Here is a 14,099-nt window from a genome sequence, read left to right as displayed (position 1 = left end):
GGCAGAGGGTCTGGGACCCTAGGGAAGGGACCTTAGAAGGGTCCAAGATAACTTCGTGGAAGAGGTGATGCCTCCGCTCAAGCCAGGCGGGAACAGACGTCAAGGAGGTGGGCGATGGCAGAAAGAACAGCAGGTGCATACTGATAGGAAACAGGTAGCTCAGTGCCGCTGGGGCAGACACTGTGAGGTGCGGTACCTTCTGGGGGGGTCTCATGGTCTGATCAGTGCCTCAGAAAGGCCCCTCCGAGGAGGTGGGAGAACCCGTGTCTCTTCCACAGCGATGCCCAGAGGATGCAGTGTCTCTATGGACGTTGGGAGGTATCAGCAATGGAAGGATGTGATGTGGGGGAGAGGGAGACTGAGGCTCCCCTCTGAGGCCTGGGAAACACTTCCAGACTCTCCAGTCCCAGAACGGAGGCAAGCGTGTCTTCATAGCTCCCTCTGCTGGCCAGCTCTGGTATTGGAGCCGCTCGTGATTACCATTCTGGGTTTCAGCTGTGGGAACCCTGCACTCTAGCAAATATAATCTTTTGTATACTGGGCTGGTTTTGTTTTTGCATATTATTGAAACATGAGACTTTTTTCTATGATTGATTTTTAGAATGATCATCCTTTTTATTTTTTTTTTAGTTGTTGATGGACTTTTATTTATTTATATGCAGTGCTGAGAATTGAACCCAGTACCTCACACATGCTAGACAAGTTCTCTACCACCAAGCTAAAACCTCAGCCCATGATCATCCCTTTTAAATGTCAACAAACATCACCACAATCAAAAATAAAATAAAAACAAACCAGGGAAAATATTTGTAATATAAATATGTTATATTGAAAAGTATATATATATATACAGAAAAATACTAATATCTTCACATCTCATAATCCACAAGAAAAAGATGAACAAAAATAGGCTCAGTTAATTCACAAAAGGAGAAATGCTGGCTGGTAAATCTATCCAAAGCTGTTCCATGTAACTAATAATCAAGGAAGCAAATGAAACCAGATATTATGTTGTGTGTCTCAGATTCTCAAATAAAAAAGGATTGGCTGGTGATGGTGGGGAGAAAGAGATGCCCTCAGACACTTTCGATGGAAGTAGACACTGGACAACCTTTCTAGAGGCAAATGGAAATATGTGCCCGCCGTCTTTGAAGCCTGACCCAGCTATTCCACCTTTAGAAACTTGTCCTAAGAAAATAAGAAAGAATGCCAAACCTGGGCTCTGCGGTCAGGCAGGCCGGGGTCAGATCCTCACTCGGGCCCTTCGGGGCGGCCACTTGTGTTGGTGTCTTCATTCAGTGCCAGGAGAACTGCAGGAGATCATGGTGGGATTGATGTCACCACCAGGTGTAGCCCTGAGACTGGGGAGGTGGGAAGGAGAGGGGTTCTCCTAACGGCTTCCCCCATCCCAGGGGCCTCGGTGTGGACAGTAAACCAGAGCTGCAGCGTGTCCTGGAGCATCGCCGCCGGAACCAGCTCATCAAGAAGAAGAAGGAGGAGCTGGAGGCCAAGCGGCTACAATGTCCCTTTGAACAGGAGCTGCTGAGACGGCAGCAGAGGCTGAACCAGGTGGGTAGGGGGCACCCAGTCCCAGCCCCAGCCTTCTCCAAGGCTGTCTCCTGGGCCTGGGAGGAGGGTCAGCAGAAAGGACATTGGACCAGAAATCTGGCAATGGCCCCAGCCTTCACTCTGCCACCTTGCTGTGTGACTTTGGATAAATGGCTTCCCTTTCTGAACCTCTTGGTCAGCCCAGTATACTACAAGCTAAGTTCTGAGGATCAAAACTGCCCTCTGAGTCAGGTGATATTACCAATTTAGAGGAGGCCCAGAGGCAAGTGATTTGATCTGCCTTAACGAGGAGAAATAAATCTCTTGCTGCCCCCCACATGACCAGACTGGTGGCAAAAGCAATCCGCAGGTTGTTTCTGTGGAGAGGACCATTGGCACAAACCCCATGGCTGTTGAGAACAGGAGTCCCTGACCCTACCTACCTCATACCACCTCTTCTGTTTCCTTCAGCTGGAGAAGCCGCCAGAAAAGGAAGAGGAGCATGCCCCTGAGTTTATCAAAGTCCGGGAAAACCTGCGGAGAATTGCCACCCTGGGCAGTGACTAGAGGGCGCTGTAGAGATGGCGGCCGGGCCCGCCCTGCACCCCTGGCCCAGATCGCTCCTCCAGCCCTCTGCACCTGGCTACTCGGGACTGTCACACCTGCTCCCATAGAAGTGAATCCCCCCAGGGGCCTGGCTCACCTGGGAAGCTAGGGGCCCTGAGCTCCCACACTTTTCCTTCTGAGCATCCTTGCCTCCTGCCCCAGGAGGAATCCACGGCCAGGAAACCTCCAAGGCAGCCCTCCCTGTGTCTGAGCCCCGCACCAGAAACCATCCTGGCCGAATTGGAAAGGAAGGACAGGACCCCTGTGTCCTAACAGGTCCTTCACTCCACCCAGGACTTCTCACCCGGAGACCCGAAGGCCCCACGGGGAGCAGCCCAGCTCCTCCTAGGTGTAGAACAGTTCTGCCTGCGGTTTCACCTGAGGTCAGGTGAGCAGCAGCTAAGCAGAGCTTAGCTTGGGGAACACCTGTTTGAAAAGCCACTGGCGGAGAAAGGCTGATCCAGCCCGTGGTGAGCTGGACAGGACAGCCCCAGGAGGTCAGCGTGGTGAGGGAAGGGTTCCAACCGAGGCGGCCTCTTAGGGTTTGCCAGCTCCGCCCAGGCCCGTGCTTCTCCTCCCCTCCCCAGCCCACCCTGCCTGGGCCTCAGGACCAACCCTAGCAGGGATGCAGCAGTCCCTGCTCCCAGTTTAGAAAAGCGCTTCACAAACTGCCGTGCGTACTAATCACTGGGGATCTCCTTAAAAACCAGTTTCCAGGGCTGAGCATGGTGGCCCACGCCTGTCATCCCAGCGGCTCTGGAATCTGAGGCGGGAGGATCCGAGAGTTCAAAGCCAGCCTCAGCAACTTAGTGAGAGCCTGTCTCTAAATAAAATGCAAAAAAGGGCTGGGGATGTGGCTCAGTGGTTAAGTGCCTCTGGGTTCAATCCCCCGTCAAAAAATAAAAAGCAGTCGATTCAGTAGATCTGGGGCAGGAGCTGAGATTCTGCATACATAACAGGCTCCCAGGTGAGGCTGTGGCGGCTGGTTTAAGGACCACCCTGAGCTACGCTGGAAGGTGCAGGGAGGTGGTGGGTGCACAGATTGGAAATGTCATTCAGCTCCCATGGACCTCTGCCCTGGGGTTCCCAGTGCCACCTGTGCAGCCCAAGGACTCTCGGTCCCTTATCCACCCCACCTGCTGGGACTCCTGGCCCTGGAAGCCTGGTAGAGCAGTCATGTTAGTCACAGGCCTGCTGTTTTCGCCAGAGTTGCATGTAACTGCCAACTGTGTTCCTTACTGGTGTGACCACACCGTTACCCAGTTCTCGCCAAAAAGCATAATCCCACCTTCTCTACGACCTTGTGGAAAGCAGCTACGCCATGATTTCCAACAGGCCTGTCAAAGCACAAATGGTAGCTTGAAGACCCTGCTGCCACGTGTACGGCCTGGCCTGTCCAGCGTCCCTGTCCAGCCCGTCCTGTGAAGAGACCACCCCCCCCCAGCTGCAGCCGCTCCACTGAATTCCCCCATTCTCACTGCCTGCGTGAGACCCAAATATTTCAACCTTTTGTTCCTATGAAGTTTTAAAGATTTAGAGACTAAACACAGGCTTGTTTCTTTCCCCCTAAAGAATAAAATCCCTGCCTCGGGCTTCCTAAGCCCTTCATTTAAAGTGACAGAGCTGTGTTAGAAAATACCTCCTCTCCCTCCTCCCAAAGCTGCCTCGGGACACCCTCTGAGAGCTGGAAGCAAGGTGGGACCCACGGAGGGAAGGGTTCATCCTGGTCTTTTTTTTTTTTTTTTTTCCTTTTTTTAATTTGTTCTTTTAGTTACAGTAGAACACGTTTAGGACAGTAGAACACATTCTGACACATCCTACACACGTGGAGGACAACTTCCCATTCTTGTGATTGTACCTGGTGTGGAGTTTCACGGGTCGTGTTTCATATATGAACATGGGAAAGTGACGTCCCATTCATCCCACTGTCTTTCCCATTCCTGTCCCCCTCCCTTCCCCCCTCATCCGGGTCTTAACCCTAACTGGATGGCTTGAGGTGACTGAAGATGCTGTCCTTCTTCTATGGGGGAGGCCGGCAGAGGGGCGTAAGGATAGCTGTGCTGCCTGTGTGCGTGCCTGTGCATAAGCCAAGCTCTAAAAATGTCCCTGAATGTGACTGTCTTGACGAGAATGTGATCAAGTTATTTCAAGCGTCGATTCCTGCATAAGACCGTCAGTTCCCCCAAGAAGTCACCCTCAGGGGTCTACATGATATTCAAACATGCAAAGATTGAATAGGATCACCCAAGGGAATGCCTGAGGTTCCACCCCATGGTCCCCAGAGGTGCTTCTGGAAGAGGAAGCCCCAGAAGCAGAAGGAACCTCAAGTACCATGTCATTCAGGGGAGCCACAGCAGATGCCCTTGTTGTACTCTCCACTGGTCAGTCCCAACTCCTTCTCTCTAGTCACCTCCCACCAACAAGGGCATAAATCCAGATTCTCACTGTTCTAGTCGTCTTTGCAGCTTGGGGTGCCCTTGTGACCAAGTATGGCTAATAACATTTAAATGGAAGTCTGCAGGGGCTTCTGGGAAAGCTTATGCTTTTCTGATCAAAAGAGGCATAGCAGATTCCTTCCCCTTGCCCTTCTCTTTTTCCTGCCTTGATTGAGGCTAGGATACCGGGAGCTACAGCAGCCATTTTTGCTGCATGAAAGAAAGGCCAAGAGAATCAGAGAGATGTAAATCTATCATCATTTGACCAAGCCAATGCCAGCAGCTGTCCTTCTCCAGATTCTTGTAAATAAAAACGAATTCCTGTTTGCTTAAGTCATTGTTAGTCAATCTCTGGTACATAATCAAAAATGTTTCTTAACTGATACAGATGGCCAACCCTGCCTGCCTAGAAATACCTGCAGGCCATGCTAAAATTTAAATTTCACTTTCTCATTAGAAACCTATTGGGTCAGGCTGGGTATGTGGGTCAGTAATGAACCTCTTATGTGTACAAAAGTTATAAAATTCCTCTAGCAACCTATTGGATCAGGATCCTCAGCTATGTAGGCCTTGGTTCTCTTTTTTATTTTATTGTTTGGGGAGCGTGGGGGCAGAATACCAGGGATTGAACACGGGGCATTTAACCACTGAGCCACATCCCCAGTCCTTTTTTGTATTTTATTTAGAGACAGGGTCTCACTGAGTTGCTAAGGGCCTCGCTAAGTTGCTGAGGCTGCCTTTGAACTCTCGATCCTCCTGCCTCAGCCTCCCGAGCCACTGGGATGACAGGTGTGCACCAAGGCCCCAGCTGGGGTCTCTTTTTCTATACCTTCTCATTTAGCCTACCTGTCACCATTCTGAGAGCTGGAACTTGGATATCACTAGTTCAGTAAATGTTCTTTGAATGCCCACTCTGTGCCAGGAAGCACACTGGGGGCACCCTGGGCACAGTGGAGAGAAAGTGCCTGTCCTTTATCTGGATTACCACTATCCTGCTACAGCCGTTGCCTTCTACTGCCTGTACTCCACAGAGCAGCCAAATGACCCTCTTTCTTTTATTTTGGGGCAGATCTTAACCACTGTGCACAAAGCCGCCCACCAGAATACAGTCCTTCCTGCAATCTCAAAGGTCCTGTGTGTCTGGCTCCCTCTTAACCTCTGACCTTCCCCCCATTCTCCCCCTCACTCATGCAGCTCTGGCTGCCCTGGCCTCCCCATGCTCTCCACGTGCACCGCACCTCAGTGTCTTTCCCTGGCCCAGGAGGATCCTTCCCCAGGCCGCCCTACCTGGGCCTCAGAACCTTCCCCAGTCCACTCACTCATTCTCCTCAGTTTTTTTTTTGGGGGGGGTGGGGGTGGGGGTGGGGGGATGCTTCTTCTAAACAAGGCCCCATGCAAAATGTCACATTGCCAGATGTGGTGGTGCACACCTGTAATTCCAGCAACCCAGGAGGCTGAGGCAGGAGGATCACAAGTTCAAGGCCAGCCTCAGCAACTTAGCGAGGCTCTAAGCAACTTATCAAGAACCTGTCTTAAAATAAAAAGGGCTGGGGAGGTGGATCAGTGGTTAAAAGCACCCCTGGGTTCAATATCTGGTACCAAAAAAAAAAACTAAAACATAAAATGATATGTCAACATCTACACACTTCCTATTGAAGGAGTTGAAGGAGTTAGAGATCTGTCTCAAAATATGAGGAATTGGTAGATTAAACTATAATCACTTGAGCAATGATAACTTCAGAAAGGGCTGGATTTAGGCCCTGGCTCTGCCATTTCCTTTTTTTTTTTTTTTTTTTTTTTTTTTTGGTAACAGGGATTCAATCTGGGGCACTTAACACTGAACCACACCCCAGCCCTTTTTTATTTAGAGTCAAGGTCTTGCTAAGTTGCTTAGGGCCTCAGTAAGTTGCAGAGGTTGGCTTTGAATTTGTGATCCTCCTGCCTCAGCTGCCTCAGTCTCCTGAGCCACTGGGATTATAGGCGTGCACCACCAGGCCTGGATGCCACTTACTCTTTGTCACAAGCCTGGACAATTTGGGGGCCTCATTTTCCATTTTCCACATCTGTGACAGTGGTGATCAAGAGCTCGACTGGTTGAACGTCCAGTGTGTCTGTGCCAGGGAGTGTGCTCAATACTTTGTACGAATTAGCTCTTGTAATCCCCAAGACTATCATTACCCCTGTTTTAGGTGGACCCACATCTGCCTGACTCTCTTACCCTGGCAGTACCTGCTGTGGAAGGATCCAGGAGGGTGTTCTATAAAGCACCCACACTAGAGCGTTCCCAGCTGGCCTAGAACATTCTGAGAGCATGCTGAGAATGGCCTTCCTCCTCCATTGACGGCAGGTGGCCACCCACGTCAGTCTGACATAACTGGTCCTTGAAACAAGAATCCCAGGCCCATCCTACTCACAGATGACAGAAAAGTCAGTGGCCACATGGGACACAGGGTCCCACATCTGTGTTCTTGGATCAAGGAGCTCAGGGAAGTGGCAGGAAGGAAGAAGACCTAGTGAGCGTCTCTGTGTTCCTGACATCTTGCCCAGCAAGCACTTCTTAGAAGACAGAAGCCCCTGCTCCCTGCCTCCCTCCCCTTTGGGATACCTTGACAGGTGGCAGGTGTGACTTCGAAGAGCCCAGGTTTCAGGCTCTGAGATGGACTTCAAATTCTGGGGGGAGTTGGGTGGATCCAGCTGCGCCACCCCCAAGTTGAGCGACCCTGAACAAGTTACTTATTAACTCTGAGTCCTTCATCTGTCAAGTGAGGTTGCAACATATTTGCCTCCTGGGTTTTGGAGAGGGCTGCATTTACAAATAAAAAGTGCTTGACAGGCCCCAGGCATGTGACCAGTACCCCCAAAAAAGTTAATGATTCTCACCTTCCCTTTTCCTAGTAGTTTTACTCCATCTCTTTCTTGCTGAAATAACCCGGTTTCCACTCACTCTTTTCTCTCTGTCCATAAGCTGATCCAGCCCCCATCCCCGCTGCCGCCCGCGCATGGCTAGACCACTTCAAGACACTGTGCCCAGGTAGAGGATGCGGCTCCATGGTGGAGCGCTTGCCACAGGTGAGGCTCTGGTTTTGATCCTCAGCAACACACACACACACACACACACACACACACACACACACACACACACCCCAAAACCAAACGAGAGAATCCCACTGTGTTCTCCTCCCTGTCTTCATTTTTGGGGGACACCTTCTCAGGCCAGCTCTGAGCCCCCATGTTACCTAACGTTCTTCTGCTGTTTTAAAACAATTCCTGAGCATTTCTCTTCTGTTTTAATTCACTAACCCCAAACCCAAGAAGCCAAGAGTGTGGCGTCTGGTTCTCCTCTCTCCTCCCTGGGCAGTAAAAGAACTATTTTTTCCCACACCCTTACGCAGGATCCTGTGACTAGTTCTTGTGGATGAAATCAAAGCATGACAAGGGTCACCTTTGGGCTGAGGCAATGAGAAGCCCCAGGGAACCCTCAATTCTTTCTCTTCCCCTTGGTGGCAAATCCAGGGTTTACAGTCAAGATGGAGGGGCCTCAAAATCAAAGCAGCCTGACTCATTGGGTCACCATGGAGAGGGTCACCTGAATGGTTCTCAGGCCAACCGTGGAGGTGGAATAAAGGAGATATAAACTTGTGTTTAGCCACTCAGATTTGGGGAAGCTTCATTCCTGCAGCTGGCTCATTCTGCCTAATGCAGCAGGGTACAAGTTAAAATCACCAAAATCAATGGACTGCCTATTGTAGTGTGCATAGCTATAAAAAAAAGGGCAATGTTTGACATAATGTTTTAAGCAAGTAAACAAATGGCATTAATGCTAATTTAACTCAAAATAAGTGATTTCATTAAAATGAGAATAAAAGATGCTATAGGAAAAGATGCAGGTAAAAATACCTTTTGGTTGGAAAGATGAACTGATATTGTAAAGTCAGCCTATTAATCTAAGGAGAGTTTAAGGTCCCAGAAGATATCCAAAGATTGGCAAATAGCCAACCTGTATTAGTCAGGACTATTTGGTGACAAAAGACAGAAACCCAACTCTAGCAGATTATAAAATCAAGATTGAATCAAAGAAATGACAGAAAACTTCTCAAACTTGAGGAGAGACATAAATATCCAAATACAGGAGTCTCAATGGCCTACAATAAGATTCAATTTATATAAGACTATACCCAGACATATATAATTAAAATAAAAAACAAAAAGAAGACCCAAAAAGCAGCTAAAGAAAAGAAGTGAATCACATAGAAGAGAATTCCAATTCAGCTATCAGCAGGTTTCTCAGCAGGACCCTTATATCCAGCAGAGAACAGGATGATATATTCAAAGTACTGAAGGAAAAACTTCCAACCAAGAATACTTCACCTGGTAGTACTGGCCTTCAGAAACGAAGGAAAGAGCCAGGTATGATGACACACACTTGTAATCCCAGTAACTCATGAAGCCAAGGCAGTAGGATCACAAGTTCAAGGCCAGCCTAGGCAACTTAGCAAGACTGTGTCTCAAAAATTAAAAATATGTAGTTAAGCTATAAAAATATGTAGCTTAGCTGTAAATCATCCCAGTTTTTGATCTCTAGTACCAAAGAAAAAGAAAGAGGAGGAGGAGGGAAAGTTAAAGACTTCCCAGACAAACAAAAGCTGAAGGAGTTCATCACCACTAGATCTATCCTGCAAGAAATGAGAAAAGAAGTCCTTCAAGTTGAAAGACAAGAATGCTAATTAGTAACATGAGGCATATCATAGTATAAAACTCACTGGTAAAAGTAAGAAAACAAACAAATTCAGAATATTCTAATTCTGTTATGGTGGTATGCAAATCACTATGTTTTAGTACAAAAGTTTAAAGGCAAAACTATTAAAATAATTATAACAATAATACCTTCTAATGAATACACAATGCAAATAGTTTCCAACTTATCATGTTTTGACTTATAATTTTCAATTTTATGATTGTGACAAAGCAATATGCATCCAGTCTAAGATATATTTCAGAATTGAATTTTGATCTTTTCCCAGGCTGGCATGTGGTACAATACTGTCATGATGCTGGACAGATATCGCCAGCCACAGCTCCCAATCAGTCACATAATCATGAGGATAAACAACCAATACTCCATAGTGGACTGTATTGGTACTCTACGTTGTTCAGTAGATTAATTATTGTTTTAGTCAGCTTTTTCACTGCTGTGACTAAATGATCTGACCAGCACTATATTATAGAGGAAGAAAAATTTATTTGAGGGCTCAGGGGTTCAGAGGTCTTAGTCCATAGAAGGCTGGCTCCATTCCTCAGGGTTTGAGGTGAGGCAGAACTTCATGGCGGAAGAGTGTGGCCGAGGGAAGCAGCTCACTTCATCAGGAAACAGAGAGACTCCACTCTCCAGATACAAAATATATACCCTATAGCCATGCCCCATTCCCACCTCCTCCAGCCACACCCAACCACTTCAGTTAATCCCATCAGGGATTAATTCACTGATTGGGTTAAGACTGTTGCAACCCAATCATTTCTCCTCTGAACCTTCCTGCATTGTCTCACATGTGAGCTTTTGAGGGACACCTCACATCCAAACCATAACAATTATATTAAACTCTTTTTTAACTTAGAATATTTTCAACTTATGATGGGTTTATTGGAATATAACACTGCTGTAAATTGAAAAGCATCTGTACAGAAAGATGCAAATTGCGACATCAAAACAAATGTTGAATGCAGAGTTCTTTTACACAAATTTAAGTTGTAATCAACCTAAAACAGTCTGTTATAACTGTGTTTTATGTAAGTCTCATGGTAACCACACACAAAAACAATAGTAAATACATAGGAGATGAAGGAATCAAAGCATATCACTACAAAAAAAAAAAAAAAAAATCTAAGCTGTGTGTGGTGGCACATGCCTGTAATTCCAGTGATTCGCGAGGCTGAGGCAGAAGGATTGCGAGTTCAAAGGGCAGCCTCAGCAACTTACTGAGGCCCTAAGCAACTTAGTGAGTCCCTGTCTCTAAACAAAATATAAAAAGGGGCTGGAGATGTGGTTCAGTGGTTAAGTGCCCCTGGATTCAAACCCTGGTACACACACACACCAAAAATCATCTAATCACAAAGGAAGACAGCAAAAGAAAAACAAAGGAACAAAAGATCTACAAAACTACCAGAAAACAGTTAGCAAAGTGTCAGTAGCAAATCCTTACCTGTTAATAATTTAAATGTAAGTGGATTTTAATTCTGCAATAAAAAGACACTAGTGAATGAAATTTAAAAAACAAGACCCAACTAATATGCTGCCTGCAAAAAACTCACCTCACCTTTAAAGATATATATATATATATATACACTGAAAGTAAAGGCATAATTAAGATCATCCAAGCTAGTGGAAAAACCAAAGAGAGTAGGAGTAACTAAATTTAAGTCAGATAAAATGTACTTTAAATAAAAAACTACCTAATTTCTTGTGTGACCCAGTTCATTATTCTCTCCCAGTTCAAGGAGTTAGATGTTCTTAGAAATTACGTAATATTTAAGCATGTGAAGAAGATACAGAAAGGTAATACTATGTACTAGAGGAATATGGGTGTTAACCAGTGTTAAGATTGCAAACCGGGAAGTCAGGCCTCTTTTTCATGTTGCCTTGGGGGTGATCAGCTACTCCAAGATGAAGTTGAACATTTCCTTCCCAGCCACTGGCTGCTAGAAACTCATTGAAGTGGACGATGAACACAAACTTCATACTCTTGATGAGAAGTGTATGGCTATAGAAGTTGCTGCTAATGCTCTGGGTGAGGGTTATGTGGTCCAAATCAGTGGCAGGAACAACAAACAAGGTATCCCCACGAAGCAGGGTGTCTTGACCCACGGTGGTGTTCACCTGCGACTGAGGAAGGAGCATTCCTGTGTGATGGGTTGACAGATCTGGCTCCATGAGAATGTTATAGGCCAGACTCTAAGGGAAATGACTAAACAGACTCCATTTTGCTCTGCGACTCCATGTTAGGTAGGAAATAATCTCCCATGGGAACACCCCGCCTCTGTACCCATCATTGGTTACTTAGTGTGACATGTTTAACAACACAGAATGACAATTCCTATATAAAGAAAAATTGCTCCCTTTTGACCTATTGCTCCTAAACAATGTACCATGTGAACGGAGATTATGTGGATGTTAGTAACCATTCTTTTAAGTTTGTACCTAGGTAAGGGTTGTTTTGACCCACTTTCCCCTCTGTTGATGATCTCATGATGTTAGTTTGTAATTTTGAATCACAGCAACAGACACATGATTGATGTGATTTTTGGTATAAGAACCCCTACAACCCTATGTTCTCCCAATAGCCATTTTTTGGGGCATTGTGTGAGACGGTCAGCCGGCCAGCTTAATAAAGACTCTCAAACTTGGACTTCTCAGTGGTGATCAGTCTGTTCTTAAGTTGCGCCCCTTAACACCTGTTACAGAACAAGGTGAACTGGAGAGAGAAAGCACAAATCTGTTCCAGGTTGCATTGTGGATGCCAATCTGAGCGTTTGCAACTTGGTTATTGAGAAAAAAGGAGAGAAGGATATTCCTGAACTTACAGATACTACTGTACCTCATAGACTGGGAACCAGAAGAGCGAGTAAAATAAGCCCACTTTTCAATCTCTCTAAGGAAGGTAATGTCCGCCAATATGCTGTCAGAAAACCCTAAAACAAGGAAGGTAAAAAGCCCAGGACCAAAGCACCGAAGATTCAGCATCTTGTAATTCCACGTGCCTTGCAACACAAGCGCCACTTACTGCTCTGAAGAAACAGCATACTAAGAAAAATAAGGAAGAGGCTGCAGAATATGCTAAACTTTGGGCCAAGAGAATGAAAGGAGCCAAAGAAAAACACCAGGAACAGATTGCCAAGAGACGCAGGCTGTCCTCTCTGAGAGCTTCTACTTCTAAGTCTGAGTTCAGTCAAAAATAAGAATTTTTAAGAGTAACAAATAAGATCTGGCCTTCAAAAAAAAAAAAAAATTACAAACCTACCATATACAAGCTATGTGAGACAGTAGGGAAATTGAAATTGCTTATATGAGGGTAGAAGAAATTTTTTTAATTGTTTGTTTTAAACACACACAAACGTACACTCGTGCACATGCCCCTGATTTCGGTTGAACTGCAGTACATGTACATGGTATATTTCTCTATTTCAGTATTTACACATTTCCCTCTGCTACAGCTTATAGTTCTTACTACATAGAATTTGTACCTGTTTTTAAAATTCATCCCTAAGTATTTTATTTATGTATTTACTTTGTTACCGGGGATTGAACCCAGAGCTGCCAACCACTGAGCCACCTCCCCAGTACATACTTTATTTAGAGACAGGGTCTTGCTGAGTTGCTTAGGGCCTCACTAAGTTGCTAAGGCTGGCTTTGAACTCTGGATTGTCAAGTTATTTCCATGTCCGGCGTGGGTGAGGGAAAGGGTTTCTGTCAGAGGGATGAGCCAGCTGTAGATTAATCACTAAGAAACTTATTTAATAGAATAACCACAGGAAACAATTATCTTTTCTAAATCAAATGGGGTGTGACAGATTGAGCCATGCTAAGATCTGACTCTAACAAAGATGGGGAGCCCACCTTCCCTTTATGATAGTCGTACAGGGAAAGGGGGACCAGGACGAGCTGCTTCGGTGAGCAACAGGACAGGGATGGAGTTAAGGAAGCCATTCACACTAGTGGGTCAACCCAGCAGGACTAGCATATTCCAGGAGGTGAGTCACTTGCAAGGAAGCCACATACTTCAGGCAATCTAGAACAATCTCTTAATGATTGCCAGTTCCTGAAAGACAGATTTCTGTGTCTGATAGCTCACCAAGCCTGGTTTTAATTGCTGGCCCTAAATGGTTCCCCACACTCCATCCTCCTGCCTCAGCTTCCCGAGCTGTTGGGATTACAGGTGTGTACTACCACGCCCAGCAATCATTTTATTTTTGAAAATGTTACATATTATTATTTTTGAAAATGTTACATATTGTTATTTTATATTATGTTATTTCTATTGTTCAACTAAATATTCAAATCAAAATACAGATATTGTCAGACTAACTTAAAAAGCTAGATAAATTATATTTTGTCTGGATACAAAATGTGCAAAACATTAAAAATAAAGAAAAGAAGTGTTTCCAGTGGGGAAAAAACTACCTAATTTTAATTATACTGCAAAGCAACAGTACTTTAAACAGCATGGTATTTGAATTAAAACAGACATGTAGCTCTCTGTTTCTGGCTGTCCTATCCTGAGCTGCTTTCCTCTGCTCTACTCTTCCACCTTCTTCCTTGCTGATTTAAATCTGTATCCTTTTACTAATAAACCACAAGTGAGTTCTTTTCAGCACATCACTGCACCTGAGGTTGATCTTAGGGACCCTCTGAAAGCCTCAAATAAATTCTCAAGATCAGTTTGTTGCATCAATGTTAATTTCTTGGTTCCCTAACTATACCATGGTTAAAGTTTGAGGAAGCTGAGGGAAGGGTATATG

General features: G+C 45.6%; 1 protein-coding gene across 4 annotated transcripts in view; it reads left to right on the top strand.

Annotated features, from left to right (window-relative positions):
* Positions 1-2,636, top strand: part of FAM107A (family with sequence similarity 107 member A) — a 68,941-nt gene extending 66,305 nt beyond the window's left edge. Inside the window, exons 3-4 of one of the 4 annotated variants that reach the window (XM_079114448.1) lie at positions 1,413-1,569; positions 2,020-2,636. In XM_079114448.1, the coding sequence (XP_078970574.1) occupies positions 1,413-1,569; positions 2,020-2,115 (253 nt within the window). In that variant the 3' untranslated portion in view covers positions 2,116-2,636. The remainder of the gene's footprint in view (positions 1-1,412; positions 1,570-2,019) is intronic. The other 3 variants (XM_079114447.1, XM_079114446.1, XM_079114445.1) reach the window with 3 other exon arrangements.
* Positions 2,637-14,099: the final 11,463 nt, after the last annotated feature.

The sequence above is a fragment of the Sciurus vulgaris genome (genome assembly GCF_902686455.1).
Source record: "Sciurus vulgaris genome assembly, chromosome: 16".
NCBI classification, from domain to species: Eukaryota; Metazoa; Chordata; class Mammalia; order Rodentia; family Sciuridae; genus Sciurus; species Sciurus vulgaris.
The sequence above is the reverse complement of the archived record's forward strand: the minus strand, read 5'-3'. Positions and strand labels throughout refer to the sequence as shown.